Source organism: Dromiciops gliroides, chromosome 4 (assembly GCF_019393635.1).
Source record: "Dromiciops gliroides isolate mDroGli1 chromosome 4, mDroGli1.pri, whole genome shotgun sequence".
NCBI lineage: Eukaryota > Metazoa > Chordata > Mammalia > Microbiotheria > Microbiotheriidae > Dromiciops > Dromiciops gliroides.
In genome coordinates, this window is record NC_057864.1 from 323,481,761 (window position 1) to 323,499,615 (window position 17,855).

At 36.0% G+C, this 17,855-nt stretch overlaps 1 protein-coding gene across 1 annotated transcript in view; it reads left to right on the top strand.

The window, feature by feature from the left end:
- The first annotated feature begins 584 nt into the window (after positions 1-584).
- Positions 585-17,855, top strand: part of UFL1 (UFM1 specific ligase 1) — a 37,704-nt gene continuing 20,433 nt past the window's right edge. Inside the window, 6 exon segments of the mRNA XM_044002732.1 lie at positions 585-799; positions 3,271-3,416; positions 10,133-10,161; positions 11,575-11,672; positions 12,521-12,635; positions 13,899-14,029. Of these exon segments, the coding sequence (XP_043858667.1) occupies positions 723-799; positions 3,271-3,416; positions 10,133-10,161; positions 11,575-11,672; positions 12,521-12,635; positions 13,899-14,029 (596 nt within the window). The 5' untranslated portion in view covers positions 585-722.

The following is a 17,855-nucleotide window of genomic DNA, read 5'->3' on the forward strand; positions in this document are numbered from 1 at the left end:
TATTTTCAGATAGCTTGAACAAATCCCCCCTCCCCCATAATTATCCAAAAAATCTAGGAAAAATTAGTGCTTTTCATTCTTGATTTTTTTTTAAATAAGTTTGCACGCACACCCACAAATTAAAAGAAAAAATGGTTTAAGGTTGACTCCTAGGTTGCTCATGGGGGTGACTTAGGAGGCTGGTGGTCTCAACAGAAATAAAAAAGTTGGGAAGGAAGAAGTTACGGCTTGGCGGGATGGGGGAAGATGATACATTTTGTTTTCAAACATTTTAAGTTTGAAAGCCTAAGGCACAGCATACAAATCCATTGAATTAAACGGGCTTCCCCTTCCAAAAACAAAAACATCATATTTTAATAAAGAGAATCCAAAAACAAAAACATCATATTTTAATAAAGAGAAACAGAGATCAAGGGCCAGGCCTCCTTCCCAAGGGCGGGGCGGGGCGGGGCGGGGCGGGGCGTGGAGAGCAGGGCAGGGGCGGAGCAGTGTACACGTGCGCTCCTCTCCTCCCACCCCATCGCCCCTCCCTTCCTCTTCTCCCCGCCCTCCCCAAGACTACTCGTTCCTGTTAAAGCGGAAGCGTTTGTCCCTCGGCGCTGTCCGTCCTGCTTGGCTACGGTGGAATTGGGCTGACGTGTCAGCGGTTGTTGCCGTGGGTCGGGCAGAGCCGAACCGGGCCGGGCAGAGCCGAACCGGGCCGGGCTGGCTCCGCGGCCGCTATGGCGGATGCCTGGGAAGAGATCCGGCGGTTAGCAGCCGACTTCCAGCGGGCGCAGTTTACCGAGACCACACAGAGGTGCGCACTCTGACCCCGACCCTCATCCCCGCTCTCACATTAGAGGAAGCCTCTCTTCCCCCCCCCCCTCCCCATCGCCTCTCCTAGGACTTAGGCTCGCGCCGGCCTCAGGCCGCCTGGGTGCCCCCTACCCCGAGGTCCTGCCCCTGGGACCCCACTGGAGGCTGCTGGCCCTCAATACGGCCCTGGCTTCGGGCCATACGCTCCCGCATGTGGAGGCCGCATTTGGGCCCCTTCCCCCTCTTCACTTCCTTACACTGGCGTCTTCACACCTGTCATTTCACCTGTGAGGGAAGGGAGGGTCTAGTTGAACCATTAAGTGTTGCCTCTGCAAGCACGTGTGCTGTAAAAGTTTCCTCCCAGACCTGTGTGAATAATGGACAAAATGGTCCATAGTGATAATAAGGGACCCTTGTAATGGACCAGTGGTCTACAATTACAATGATGGACCTGTGCAATGGACGAAATAACACACTAGTGATAGTAACAAACAGCCATAATAATAATACCAACAGCAACAATTATTATTATTATAATTCATGTGCATTGGGGCAACTCGGTGACACTGTGGATAGAGTGCAGGGCCTAGAGTCAGGAAGACTCATTTTCCTGAATTCCAGTCTGGCCTCGGATGCCTACGAGCTGTGTGACCCTGGCCAAGGCACTTCACCCTGTTTACCACAAGTCTCCTTAATTTGTCAAATGAGCTGGAGAAGAAAATAGCAAACCCCTCTAGTATCTTTGCCAAGAAAGTCCCAAATGGGGCACAAAGATTCCGACGTGACTGAAACGACTCAGACAACAAGAAAAAAGTGCTTTCCTTAAAGCAACCCTGTGACTCTAAGTGCTTTTGCCCTTATTTTAGAATTAAAGAGACCAGCTCTCAGAAAGGCTTGTGTATCCAAGCCCAGACCAGTCCTCTCCAACCAAGCCCCTTCAAAGAGGAGGGTCATAGCCCTGAAAAAGGAGGATCATAGCACCGAAAGAAATGGCCTTGTGGGATATTTAGTAGGCTTCCCTTAATTTTCCAGATAAGGAAACTGAGGCCCAGAGAGGCCATTAAGGGGAAGAGGAATTACTTTTGTTGTGCTTGTCTCCAGATAGCAAAAGTAGAAGCAATACCCGTGGAAGTGGCTGAGATAAATTTAGTTTCGATTTAAAGGGGAAATTGCTGACAAGTTAGAACTGTACAGAACTGAAGTCGACTGTCTCAGAAGGCTCTGCCATAGTGGAGCTCTTCAAACAGATTTGATGACCACTTGTGAGAGTTGTGTCCTGGGTTACTTTGGTCATCTGGTGAAGTGTATGAGCCTATTCTCAGAATATTTTAAAATATAATTAATATTACTGAATATACAATATAAAATAGATACCTAAACATTGATATATAACAACACATATAAAGTTACTAAGGAAATAGATTCATTGAGATGCATTTATCAAATATTTTTATAAAACAAGTTCAGTACTCCCAGACTAAGAACCTTTGACCTAGTAAAATCAAATTTTAGAGTCGGGAGGGAACCATCAAGATACTCTGCTTTTTATGGATTTAAGAAATTGAATCGCAAATGATTAAATTATTTGCCCCAGCTGGTAGTATTGAAAGTGGGGAAAGCCTATAGTCCTAAGATAATCTACTTAGTAATGCTGTAAATATCTGACTCAGAAATTGCTTAGGTAATTAAAACATTAACAGTACTATTAGACTGAGTTTTTTACATACTGGGTGAAGTAAAACTTTATGATATATAACGTCCATCTTTAATTTTAAGCTTTAATAGCTTAAAATGTACACTCTGACTTTTGGAATCACCTGTATTTTCAGATAGCCTGAACAGAAATTTTTTTTCCCAGCAATTATATACATATTCTTGAATTGTTTAATCTTTATTTAACATTATGCTTTGAATGGAAGGAATCAAAGTCAGGCTTTGGAGAGAATTAATTTGAGTTTTATGGTAGAATTCACAATTACAAATGGGCCAAGTAAATGATAAAACATTTCAACTAACTTAATGGAAAGAATTAAATTTAAAAAGAAATTTTTGTATTGATTTAAGATATTCACATTGCAAAGTTAGACCAATAACTATTATCTAGAATAAGATTATTATTTATATACTATAATAAGTACATTTCAGCCAAAAATAATTTATATTCAAGGAGTGATTTCAAAGATATTATTGAGGACAAGTATGTAAATACTAAGATAGGGTAAGATCTTACTGATGAAAAGCCCAAATGTTACACTTGATCCATGAAATATTAACAACTTAGAGGAAGGCTTCCTTATATGTTCAGTGTAGAGCCTCTAAAGAAAATTGATCCCAAGTCATGGACAAGAGTCCTATAGGATAAGAATGCACAGATTGCCTGTGATTTGCTGATAGTACCTACACCAGAGAGATCATGGGTCCATCCAAATAAAATGTCTTTTAAAAATGGACATCTTTCCCTGTTTTTCGCAGGTTATCAGAACGGAACTGCATTGAAATTGTAACTAAACTGATTGCTCAGAAGCAGTTAGATGTGGTCCACACCCTTGATGGTAAAGAATATATTACTCCTGCTCAGATAAGTAAAGAAATGAGGGATGAGCTTCATGTTCGTGGTGGTAAGTCTCCTTAAATGTTACTTCCTTTACTCTTGAAAAATTATTCCAAATCAATAATTATGAAATTGTCATTTAGAGTTTATAATAAATTTTCCTTAATATTATTTGCTAATATGATAGTATCCACAGGTGATCACAACTTCATGAAACTAATGTGAAAACTAGGTTTATTATAAGAGAAATGAACATGTATGTGGAACCCAAAGAGTTCACAGTTCATACATATTGATGACAGTATAACAAAGGAAGGAGGAGAAAACCAAAATCTCCACCTAAAGGGGCATGACATGGAAAGGGGAAAAGTGAAGTAAAGGTGGGAAAGGTGAAGTAAAGGTGGAAAAAGGAGCAAAACCCTCCAGAAGAAGGGAGGAGCAAGGTGATGGCAAAAACTGCATTCTTTTCCCTTGTGAACTGCTTGACTATGAAATAGAATGGTCTGCTTATCTCCAAGGGTCCCACTGAAGAAGCAATTTCCCAGTCTATTGCAGACTGGCATCTGTCTTGACTCCCAAGAGACAGGGAATCTAGTTTAGGATGCAAACAACAAATTTCAGCAGCTTGGGAGTGGGGGATGATGTTGCTTTGTCTGATACGAAGGGCCTCTTGTATGTTTTTCCAATGTGTTTGGAAAATATGGCAAACTCATACAAGTTCAGGGCACTCCTTAACAGTCCTTAACAATAGTTACATGATTTAAAAAAGCAAACAAAAAACCCCCATCTTATTGGTAGAAATAAAAATGTGAAAATGTATTTTAAATTATTTTAAATGATCAATACAGAGCTGCAAAATGACATCTACTTTGTAAATATAGTTGTGTATTTTAAGTACTAAGTTTTAATTTACTTTGCATATTTTTCTTAATTCACTAAATTGCTTTGTAGCTGAAAGTAAGTCATTCAAAGGCATTGTATCACTATATAAGATAAGATCTGTAAGATCTTATCTGTAAGCTACTTAATAATTGTGAAAGAACCAATGACTAGTAAATTTGGAAAAATCAACTAGTAAGCATGTCAAGAACATGATATGTATTTTTTTCACCTATTATATGTCTGCAAATAAAGGGGCTGAAAGGTATTAATAGTAAAGTGGAAAGAATACTGAATTTTGGAGTCCAAAGTTCACGTCCTGGCTTTGTTATGAGTTTGGACAAGTCAACCTCCCTGAAACTCATTTAGCTTTATTTGGAAGACAAGGAGGTTAAAATAGACGGTCTCTAATGTTCTTTGCATCTCCAAGCTTTATCTTTCTATAAGTTCAGTGGCAAAGTATTTTATTCTAAGAATGTCACAATATCTGTGACTAAAACTTAAATTCGAAGGATTAAAAAAAAAGGCTACCTTTTCCTTTTGCTCTTCATTTTAATTTCAGCCAAACAGTGATAAAAATTTTAAAAAGAAAACCTTTTCTCAGCTACTTCCCAGCCTTGGAGATATACTTTTTTTTTTTTTAATTTTAGTGGGGCAATGAGAGTTAAGTGACTTGCCCAGGGTCGCACAGCTAGTAAGTGTTAACTGTCTGAGGCCAGATTTGAACTCAGGTACTCCTGAATCCAGGGCCGGTGCTTTATCCACTGCACCACCTAGCTGCCCCGGTCATATACTTTTTAAGTGACAATTCTGAGAAATGGCCAAAGTGTGCCCTTCTGGGTTCTTTTGCCCTTTTATTATTATATTAGTAGTAATAGCCAGGCCTTTCTCTCCTTCCCAAAACCTGAATTTCCAACTGTCACCCTTGAAGTTAAAATAATATTTTTATATAAACATAACAGTAGTCATATATATTATTTGTAAGTTGTTATTTCTTCTTGAAGAGAATTAGAGGCTTACTTGCTACATTCTGAAAACTGAATTTACTCTTTCCCCCATTTGCCACTTCCCTATTTCATTTAAAAGTAGTCATCCTCTCTTCCCATAGTCAGTCATCATTGACTTTTCCCTCTCCTTCATTAGTAGCTTCTTAGTAAATTAAATTAGTTATGAAAAAATCCTTTTGCTTCTTTCTGCACGATATAATAATAATAATAATAACTATCATTTATATAGCACTTTAAGGTTTGCATAGCGCTTTACAAATGTTTTGTTTTATCTTCAAAACAACCCTGAGAGGTAGATGCTATTATCATCCCCATTTTATACATGAAACTGAGGTAGGGGGAAGTTAAGTGACTTTAGTTAAGCATTTATGGCTGGGTTTGAACTCGGTTCTTTACTTTAGTTCCAGTGCTTTATGCACTAAGCATCCTGGCTGCTGTTAGTATATTTCATATCCTTCTCCTCTTTTCTACTCCTGCTACCACCTCACTAATTTAGGTCTTCAATCATTTCTCATCAGGACAATTGGCTTAGTCTTAACTGTTCTCACTACTTCTCTTCACCTCTGTCACCAATATAGGAAAAATTAGGATGAAAGGGCAATAGCAATCTTAGACCTGAAACTATAAAGCAGCAGTCATCAAAACCATCTAGTATTAAAGATAGAGAGGTAGATCAAGGGGTTAGATTAGACACGGGAGAATTAGAAACAATGGAATGCAATCATCTAATGTTTGATGAAGCAGCAAACATAAATTCCCTAGGAAAGAATTTCATATTTGATAAAAAACAAAAGGACAAAAAGAAAACATCTCTGGGAAAACTGCAGTGTTCTGGCAGATGTTGGGAAAATTTTTAAGGCAGATGGAAGAACGAAACCAACAAAGTTTCCAGGCTGAAGCAAATAGGTTTATTGAGAGAGGGTTAGTCCCCCAACAAAGCCAATAGGTTTATTGAGAGAGTTTTAGTCTCCCAATAAAGCCGGTCATCCAGGCGTTGGACCTGAAAGACCCAGAATTACAAAATCCATGGGTTTATATAACCCTTCCAAAATTTACACTTGTACAGTATTAGTTGTGCTTCTAAAATTAAATCATATTCTTAGAAAATATGAGGAACTACCTAAATGACCATATATGTCAGCATTATGATGACAATAGGGTGGGTCATTGTCAGGCCACTGGTCAGCAGCATGAACTCTTTAAAGTATGTCACTCGTGATTATTAAAAAATAGCATCGCTAACTACTAGATCTTGTGATATTACCTAATGCTTAACACTGGAAAATTAGGAAATATGAGGAAAGACTTAACCTTTTGACCTTATGTAATCTAAATATAATAATATCTAAATATAATCAATTTTTTAGTTAATATATTGATTATTATCTTAATCCAATCACTTATAACTATGGTGAATCTCTTATAACTAAGGGATGGGGAAAATCTCACTCACACAGATCAAATTCTAGCTGACACTTCCTTGCTGTTCAGTCATTTCGCTTATTTAGACCTTAGTTTATTAATTGATAAAATGAGGAATTTGGCCTAGATCAGTGACATCAAACTCATATAAACACTACTGCTGGCTGCACATTAACTTAGATAATCACAAATTAATATTACATATATTATATTTTTATTTATTTTGTAACATTTCCCAAATGTTAAAAAACAAATTTCACACCTCTGGCCTAGATGAGCTCTGAGGTTCATTTGCTTCTAACATTATGATTTTGTGAATGTCAGACTAAAAGCAATTTATGCTGATTTCATTGTTTATCAGTTCCATCCAGCCACTTCCCTTTGTATCCTATGTGCATTAATATTTTCAGTGCAGAAACTTTTCTGTTTTATATAATCACAATTATTTGTTTTATAAGGGCAGCTACGGGGTGCAGTGAGTAGAGCACCAGCCCCGGAATCAGGAAAATCTGAGTTCAAATCTGGCCTTAGACACTTACTAGTTCTGTGATCCTGGGTGTAAGAAAATAATGGGTTTTGGAATGTCCAAAGGCCCTATTGATTGAATTGATTGGATTGACTAGCTCTGCTGATTGACTCACTTGAAGTTGACTTGATTGAAACCACACCTACCTGACTCTGAAGAGGGTTCTCAGAGACTGAACTCTGACCTCAACACTGGACCACCCTCAAGTCCAGTGAACCAGTGGAGTTGGGTGATGCTAGCCAATTAGCTTGAAGCAGTGTGGAAGGTAGCTTGAACAGGCTGGTGGTGGAGGAATTGAGGACACGGCTAGATAGGTTTTTTTCTTGTCTTTCTGACCCAGGTGTTCACTTTTTCACTAATAAATGCTTAATACCCCAAACTGGTGCTAAAACTTCTAATTTATAAGTAAACCGTAGCTAGTTTTCCCTACACTTGAGACAGGAATAAGGCAACCGCATATTAAATTTTAAACATCACATGGGCAAGTCACTTAACCCTTAGTTTCTTCATACGAAAAACGAATTGGAGAAGGAAATAGCAAACCAATCCAGTATCTTTGCCAAGAAAACCCCCAAAAGGGGTTACAAAGGGTTGGGGATGACTGAAACATTGGTCTATTTTATCCTTCTTAATAGCCTCTTTCTCTATTTTGCTTAAGAATGCATCTCCTACTCAGAACTTGGAAGGGTAGGTAATCTGCTTTTCTAATTTTTAAAAATATTATGATCTTTAATATTAAGATTCCATATCCATTTAGAATGTATTGTGGAATATAGTGCAAAGTGTCAGTCTAAACCTAATTTCTTGCAGAACACTGCAGTTTTCCCAGAAATGTTTTCTTTTTGTCCTTTTGTTTTTTATCAAATATGAAATTCTTTCCTACATAACTTTTTTCTGCTTCATCAAACATTAGATGATTGCATTCCATTGTTTCTGATTCTCCCATGTCTAATCTAACCCGTTGATCTACCTCTCTATCCTTAATACTAGATGGTTTTGATGGCTGCTGCTTCATAGTATAGTTTCAGATCTAGGATTGCTATTCCCCTTTCACCCTAATTTCTTTTCATCATTTACCATGATATCCAAGATCTTTTGCTTTCCAAATGATTTTTGTTATCAAGTTCTGTGAACTTTATAGAACTTGGTAATTTGATTGGCACGGTATTAAAATGTACATTAATTTTGGCAGTACTGTTATTTTTATGATATTGGTATGGCCCAACCATGAGCACTGAATATTTGAGAGTTTATTTTGTAGAATGCAGCTTTGCTGAAACTATTGTCCCAAATAATTTTTGCTAATTCCTGAGAATTTCCCAAATATACCATCATATTATCAACAACCTATTACTAGGAGAAATGGATAGAAGTTTCAAAGAGGCAAATTTAGGCTCCATATAATACTAATAATGATAGCATTTACATAACACTGTGTGCCAGGTGTGGTGGTGGTTGTTCTTTGTTCTTTGTTCTCAAAGAGGACCATAACACCAGGAGGTTTTGTCATAACTTGTACTGAATTGAATATGAGTGAAGGAGGGCTGTGCAAAGTCATCAGCCTCAATCTCTGCTCTGGAGCCATCTGGGTCCACGGGCAAGTTATACATCAGGACAACTGTAGATCACCCTAGATGTTTAAGTGACTTGCCCAGGGTCACATAGCTAGTAAGTGTCTAGGTGGTGCAGTTGGTAGACCAATAGGGCCTAGAGTCGGGAGAACTTGAGTTCAAATCCAGGCTCAGACACTTAGAAGCTGTGTGACCGTGGGCAAGTCACTTCACCCTCTTTGCCTCAGTTAGGACCTCTATAAAATGAGGTGGAGAAGGAAATGGCAAACAGTTCCAGTGTGCCAGGTACTGAGCTAAGTACTTTACAAGTATTATCTTATTTGATCATCACAGCAACCCTGGGAGAGAAGTGCTTGCTATTATTATTCCTCTTATACTTGAAATGGAGACAAACCGGTAAAATGACTTTCCCAGAGGTCATTCAGGTGGTTCAATTCAGATCTTCTAACTGCAGGAGGAACACTTTATCCATTGGGCCATGTAGGGAAAGACAGTCTAACAGAGCTCTCTACACGTGGAATGTATTCCCTTAGGAGCTGTGGTAGGTTCTCCCTTAATGGTCTTCAAGCAAAGGATAGATGATTGCTTGCAAAGGATGTTGTTTTATATTTTTTTAAGGTTAAGTTTGGATTAGATAATTTTTGAGTTCCCTTTTAACTCTGAGATTATGATTCTCTGATCTAAGTACTTTGAATAATTTCTTGATATGTTACTACCAATCGTCTAGGGAGATTTTGGAAAGTTAGAATGTGCTACTTTCTAAATGACCTAGTATATATGATTTGATCTCATGAATTGGTCTTATAGTGTAATTGAAGTCTTAAAAAATATTACTGTTTATCTCCCTGACTTCATTGCATAGGTGTGGGACAATGAGTGTAGAATATTTAATATTGTCTGAAATAATTGTTATCTTGGTTAATTTTTCTATACTCAAGAGTTTTTTCCCCCTCTTTTAAAATTTGTGTTACAAGGGATGGCTTACTGGGGGAAGTTAATGGGGGAGAAATATATTGGGAAATAAATGTGATTATAAAAAACAGAACAGATAAACATAAAGTAAAGTAAACATATGCATGTATATGTGATTATGTGTATACATATATATGTGTATGTATATGTATACATATACATGTGTGTATATGTGTATATATTTAATTTTACCTGTGCCTTGAGGAAGAGGATTTATTGAGACACTTGATTAACAGTTAAAGCAGGTAATTATTGTACTGTCTCTGTGTATGGAAATAAGATAGTGCTAAAATTACACGTTGGAAAAAAATGTTTCCTATTTTAGTACCAAATTTTTTCTAGTATTTTAGGACATGGATTTAAAAGTGACATTTAAATTTTGTGGTTTCTTTTTTTTTTTTTAAAGGTCGAGTAAACATTGTTGACCTACAGCAGGTAACTTTAAAATTTCTAAAATATTTGATTTTGACAGTTATTCTTTTTTGTTGTAGATAATGAAGGTGCTGTTATCTTAATTTTTAAAAGTGGTCTTTGATACCAAGGGGCAAATAATTTTGCATAATGTATTTAAGTAAACATCTGTGTAAATTGTATTTAAGTTGACTATTCCATGCAAATTTAGTTTCCCTTTTTCTATGAACATTTTATAATATTGTTAGCTCATTTTTGTGACACCATAAATTTATATAATTGCTGCTGCAAAGTTAACAGGTTTTCATTTCTACCTTCATAAAAGTTGGATAGTTAAAGTGTAAATATAGATATGAGATCTATTTTTGAAGCATTTTGGAAATAATTCATTGTGTGTGGTATGAAATTATTTTTTATACTAGAGAAAAAATGCTATTAAAATTAACACTATCTTAAACTTATGTCTTTGTAAAATGTCAGTGTTTGTTTTTGTAAATCTTTTGTTTATAAGTGATTTCACACCATTTCTTTCTGGTGATAATACCATTTCTGTTTAACATATGGGGAAGTTGGCATGAGGCACAGAGGAGTTTTGTAACTTAACTCACAGTCATAAAATTAGTGAGAGGCCTGAGATGAGAACTTAGGTGTTTTTTTTTTAAATCTCCTGACAGTGTTTTTTCAGCTAGATCACAAAATATGATTTGAGTATTTTGTATTATTTTGAAAAATCAAATTGTATTCATTAATAGATAATAGAAAGGTGGCCAAAGCAGGAAAGAGAAATACATATTTGAGAGATCAATTCACTCATCAAATTCAGTAATCTCCAAATTATTTTGGTCTGGTCCCCACATTATCCTTCACTATAATACTAACAGTAAACTAGAAGCCAAAATAAAAGGTGGGGGATATGATAGCCAAGGTGTACTACCATAAATGCAGAGACCGTTGATTTTCAGTTTGACTTGGTGAGTGCTTATTTATACAGTATTCTTTTTATTTAGAAATAAAAAGGTGGTGTTTTTTTTTCCTAGCAGTCAGAATGAATAAAATAATGGGATAAGCTTCCTTTCAACTCTGGCTTTTAAAGAAATATTTCGGGGCAGCTAGGTGGTGCAGTTGGATAGAGCACCGGCCCTGAATTCAGGAGGACCTGAGTTCAAATCCAGCCTCAGACACTTAACACTTATTAGCTGTGTGACCCTGGGCAAGTCACTTAACCCCAATGGCCCCCCCCCAAAATATATATATATATATATATATATATATATATATATATTTTTTAAAAAGAAAAGAAATCTTTCAAGTGAGAAATTTGAGATTAAAATGTGAATAGTCTAAATATGTAAGTCTGTATATACTGTATTTTAGCATGCATCTTAGAACCTAAGAAACAATGTGAATTTAATAATAATGGAATGTCTGTTTTTCCAGGTAATTAATGTGGATCTGACTCATATTGAAAACAGAATTAGTGACATTATTAAGTCAGAGAAAAATGTTCAAGTAGTTTTAGGACAACTGATAGATGAGTAAGTACAACATTTTGGAGCAGTGTGTTTATGATAAGAATTTTTACTAAAATTTGATACTGAGATTTGTGGCTACTTTGGCATTTGGTATCTAACACTGTTGTGTTATCTACTGTGAGCTTTTTTCTGTTCATTCTGATATTTAAATAGCATCTTGATGACATGAAAGCTCATCTCTTATATTGCTATCTATGTGACCTTGGGCAAGTCACTTAACCTCCCTGGGCCTCAGTTTCCTCATCTGTAAAATGAAGGGGTTGGACTAGATGATTTCCAAGCTGCCTTCTAGTTTTAAATTTATGATCATGATTTGCATTTAGATTGGTGTATGTAACTTAGTATTGGAATTTAGTATCTTATTTAAAAAGGTGATTTTAAAATGTTGATAATTCCCTACATATTAGAAATTCAGAAGTTAAATATCTAATGGTATGAAGTGCTGTTTTCATCTATTGTGAAATTTTATAGATCATGGATTATTTTTCATTGCTGTTAACCAAAGAAATGGAAAACATGGTGTTCTTCAGTAGTCCATCTTATATGATCCCAGTTGTGATGCAGTTTTCCTCCACTTTGGGAGAAATGGGAGTTATTTACTAGTGAAAAAATATTGCAACATTTTCCCCATCTGCTTGACCTGACCAAAAAATAAAACAGCCTAAGACTTATTTGAATATCTTTATTGTTAGGAAAGTAGTAGTAAGAAAAATGGCAATACTTTTTAGATTATTGGCAGAAATTTGTGCTTTCCAAAACAGCTTTGATTTATATTGTGAGATTTGGGAAATATATTTGTCCCCTTTGTCAATAATACTTTTGATCATTCATTTTTATTAATTTCATATTAGGAACTATTTGGATCACTTAGCTGAAGAAGTAAATGATAAACTACAGGAAACAGGTCAAGTGCCCATATCAGAACTTTGTAAAACTTATGATCTTCCAGGAAACTTTTTGACACAGGTAATTTTCTCATTAATATAAATTGTCTTTTCTTTTTAAAAAATATTTTTATATCTTTTGTCTTTCACAGTTATCTCCCCTCTCCCTACTGAACCCTCTCTTGTGACAATGAAAACAATTAAACAAAAGCATCTGATTCAGATACCTTGTCAGACAATACTGTATTTTGTCCTTGTAGCTTCCCACCTCTCTACTGTAAGGTAGGAGGTATGTTTTGTTCTTTCTTCCTATCATCTTCATTGGGTTTTAATCTATTATTAAACTTAGACTTCCTCTTATTGATCTTTTTGTCTAAATTATTATATTCATTTATATATTGTTGTCTTGGTCCTCCTTATTTCACTCTTCATCAGTTCACACAAATCTTTCCATGTTTCTTTGATTTCCTTATATTTATCATTTCTTATGGTAGAATAATTCATTTGCCATAAATTCATATATGATTTTTTTTCAGCCATTTCCCAATTAATAGGTATTATAAGCTGTCTTTTACATGTAAATCACTGGCTGGGGGATGGCAGACTTAATTTTGAGTGTTTTGTTGGTAATATAAATAGAATAAAACTTAAGGAAACTTTAAAATTTAATGACCAGAGACTAAATGTTTCATCACAGTAAAGTGGGTGCAGTTAATTTAATGCTCTTAATCACTTAGTAAACATTTCATAAAAAAAATATCAAATTAGTATTCTTATTCTGATATTTGTTGTATTTCAAATTATAATTTTATTTTGAACGTTTGATTCTTTAACTACCAACTCTTAGCTTAATAACTGAAAGAATGAGAACTCTTACACACTTTATTCTTCAAGTATCTGTTAGTATTTTCAACAAATACAATAATAAAAATATATTTTGAGTGACATAGTACACAGGAGGCATTTCACTTAAAAAAGGGGGCGTTTTAACTTAGTCTTTAGTTGCATCGACATTTCATCACTTTACTTTCTACTTACCAAAAGCAGTTAGTCACATGAGGGGAAAAGGTAGAATTTTTGGTGTGTCCAGTTAAAGTAAATCCAACATATAAAACAGTAGTCTGAAAATCAATTATGGATATTTTAGTATAATTCTTATTGCAGTCCTGCCACAAGATCACTAAGCTACTCAGTCTCTTAATCATTGGTCTCCTTCAGTTTATTCATTTGTGACATTTCTGGTTCTAATCACAAATACAAAATAAAATGGATTTTAGTGTATCTATGTATGTAATTGTAGCCTGTCCTTGCATTTACTGTAACTTTAAATCTTGTTCATGTTTAGGTACTGTCCCAGCGTCTGGGTAAAATTATCAATGGGCAAATAGACCTTGACAACAGGGGAGTGATTTTTACTGAAGCATTTGTGGCTCGACATAAGGCACGGATACGTGGCCTTTTTAGTGCTATTACCCGGTAAGAATGTTACAATAAAAAGTGTAGATATATTTTTCTGTAGATTAGATGTAATCCCTCACATTTTAAACCAGCTGAGCTTTCTTTTTAGTCATAGGATTTCAGAATCCTTTGTGTTTATTTTGACAAGCTTCAATTTCATGCTTTGGAGGTAGTATAAAGTGGCATTTACTAAGGCCAAATGTTCCAGGACCTGATACCTTAAAATTCCTTTTTTTCCCTAAAAGATTACTTCCAAAATTCACTCATCTTATATCTAAGTACACAGTAGCTCAGTGCCCATATGGCATGGATTATTATAGTGAGTCAGCCCCTATGTAGTTTGGTGAGGTTTTTTCCCCATATAAATATTTTATTATTTTCCAGTTACATGTTGACATAGTTTTCAACATTTGTTTTTATAAGATTTCTTGTTTCAAATTTTTCTCCCTCCCTCCTGTCCCTCCCCCCCTCCCCAAGACAGCAAGTAATCTGATATAGGTTATATATGTACAATCACATTAAACATATTTCTGCATTAGTCATGTAATGAGAGAAGAATTGGAGCAAAAAGGAAAAATCTCAAAAAACAAAAACAATAAAAATAGTATGGTTCGATTTGTATCCAGATTCAAAAGTTGTTTGGTTTTTTTTCTGGATTTGGAGAGCATTTTCCATCATGAGTCCTTTGGAACTATCTTGGACCATTGTATTGCTGAGAAGAATCTAGTCTATCACAGTTGATCAACACACAATGTTGCTGATACTGTGTACAATGTTCTCCTAATTCTGTTCATCTCACTCATCATCAGTTCATCCAAGTCCTTTCAAGTTTCTCTGAAATCGCCTGCTCGTCATTTCTTAGAGCACAATAGTATTCCATTACATTCATATACCACAATTTGTTCAGCCATTCCCCAATTGATGGGCATTCCCTCAATTTCCAATTCCTTGCCACCACGAAAAGAGCAGCTATAAATATTTTTGTACGTGTGGGCCCTTTTCCCTTTTTTATGATCTCTTTGGGAAAAAGTCCTAATAGTGGTATTGCTGGGTCAAAGGGTATGCAAAGCTTTATAACCCTTTGGGCAGAGTTCCAAACTGCTCTCCAGAATTGGTTGGATCAGTTCACAGCTCCACCAACAATGCATTAGTGTTCCAATTTTTCCACAGCTTTTCCAACATTTATTATTTTCCTTTTTTGTCATTTTAGCCAATCTGATAGGTATGAGGTGGTATCTCAGGGTTGTTTTAATTTGCATTTCTCTAATCAATAGTGATTTAGAGCATTTTTTCATATGGCAATAGATAGTTTTGATTTCTTCATCAGAAAACTGCCTGTTCATATCCTTTGACCATTTCTCAATGGGGGAATGACTTGAATTCTTATAAATTTGACTTAGTTCTTGATATATTCTAGAAACGAGGCCTTTATCAGAAGTACTGGCTATAAAAATTGTTTCCCAGTTTTCTCTCTCCCTTCTAATTTTGGATGCATTGCTTCTGTTTGTACAAAAACTTTAATCCTATGTAGTTTTATAAAAATAAAATTGTGTTATATCATAGATTATTTCTGTTTTGGCAAAATTGCTTTAAAAGTTTTTAATTATTATTTTTTAATAATGAGTGGTTAAATGATGACTGTATTATATGATCCTTTGTTTTTACAGATACACCTTCCTCACCCCCATCTCTAGCTCTTAAGATGTTTCTATTTGACTTTTCACTTAGTCAAGAAATATTTATTAAGCATATGCCATGTGCAAGGAACCATACATGCTAGGTGCTACAAAGGATATTCTTTTCATCACTATTAACCACAGTGATTTAGTGATCCATTCTGGCCTTCAATTTCTGTAGCTGACCGCTTTTATATATATATATATATATAGCTGTCATAAAAGCAACATGAGTGTAACCATCTCCACAGTGGCAAATTGCCTCTAGTGTAATTTGATACAACCTAGTGATAATGTCTGGTTGCAGATATCTTACTCATGAGGTATTTGTATATTTCTAACTCAGGTAGCCATATATTTGGGATGTCCTGAAAGCATACACTAAATCTTTTGAAACAGCTTACAAGGAATGATTGATAAGAGTATAGTCAGTCAATAAGCATATAATACTATATTATGGGCTTACTATATGACAAGGACTTATGCTAGTTCTTCTGGTTACAAAGAAAAGTAAAAACAGTCCTTGACCTCAAGAAGTTTACATTCTAATGGAGAAGACAAGAGGTAAATAAGCAAAAACAAAATATATACAGAATAAGTTGAAGGTTTGCTAAGAAAAGGGAAGGCATTAGCCACTGGGGAAGACCAGGAAAAGCCTCCTTAAAAAGGTGGGATTTAAGTTGTCTTGAAAGAAGTCCAGGAAAATAAGAAGTTGAGATGAGAAGGCAGAGTATTCCACTGGGCATAGGGGACAGTCAGTCCAAAGGTAGGGAAAGGGGAAATAAGAGTGTCCAGTTCTGTCATTATGGAGTTGGTCAGTGTAACTGGATTGGAGAATATGTGAAGGAGAGTCAAGTATAAGAATATGAGAAAGGTAGAGGTTTTTTTTTATGAAGAACTTTAAGTTCCAAAGAGAGTACTTTATATTTGATCGTGGAAATAAGAGGGAGCCGCTTTAGCTCTTTGAGCAAGAGAATTAACATGGTTAGACCTACACTTGTAAAATCTCCTTGCCAGCTGAGTGGAGGATAGATTGGAGTAGAGAGGGACTTGAGTCAGGGTGACTAGTTAAAAGACCATTGCGGTAACCCAGGTGATAACAGCCTGAACTATAGTTGTACCTGAGTGAGTGGAAAGAGATTTGTTGTAAATGTAGAAATAACAAGCTTTGGCTCCAGTCCATCCATCTGGGATGGCCAATACAGGGGTGCCCTATCCTTTTGCCTTCTTCCCTCCTCAGCCTGGGCTGTCATATGACCTATTGAGAATGATAGAGTAGTGAGAATGCATCCACCAGTGGTATTTTACCCAAACTTTCCATCTTGCTGGTCTGCTTGATTGCTCAGAGGGTTTGAATGAGATGGAAATAAGCAACCCCATTCCTTCTGATAATATAGAGTAAAAGTATCAAATTCAAATAGACATAGGGGTCATTAAACCGTACATAGGGCTGGAATGCAGCCTGTGAACTGCATGTTCACTTAGGTAGCCACATATTAATATCATCTGTACTTTATTGCATTTTTATTTATTTTGTTAAATATTTCTGAATCACATTTTAATCTGGCACATATCAGACTTGGGAGTGTTGTGAGCTGCATATGGCCCGTGGACAGTGTGTTTTGATACCCCTGAGATAAAGGGTACAAAGCCATTACCATTTGTTCACCGTCACACTCCTAAGAATTCTGGGCCTTTATCTGTTCTGTAGCCGAACTTTATTTTATGTATTGTCCCCCCAACTTGGTACAGTGGTGGGATAATAACACTTAGAAATGCTTTTTTATTCATTGTTCATTCATTTTGGGAGTAAGCGAGAAAAGGAGTCCAGGGTAACAAGGAGGATGGAGGTGTTCCTGACAGTAAAAAGGAAGTTTGGAAGAGCAGAGGGTTGGGGAAGAAAGATGAGTTCTATATTGAATATGTTGAATTCTGCATGCCTATGGTTTATGTAGTTCAAGAGGTTCAAAAAAGGCAGTTGGTGATTTATGACTATAGCTCAGGAGAGAGGGTAGGGTTAGATATAGGTCTGGGGATCATCTATATACAGATAATACAGAGTAAAAAGAAGACCCAGGACCAAGCCTATGTGAGAAGCCAAAATATATTTCATTGTTAAAATAAAACAGTTAAGCATCTAAAATTTCACCAGAAAAAGCCAGATACGC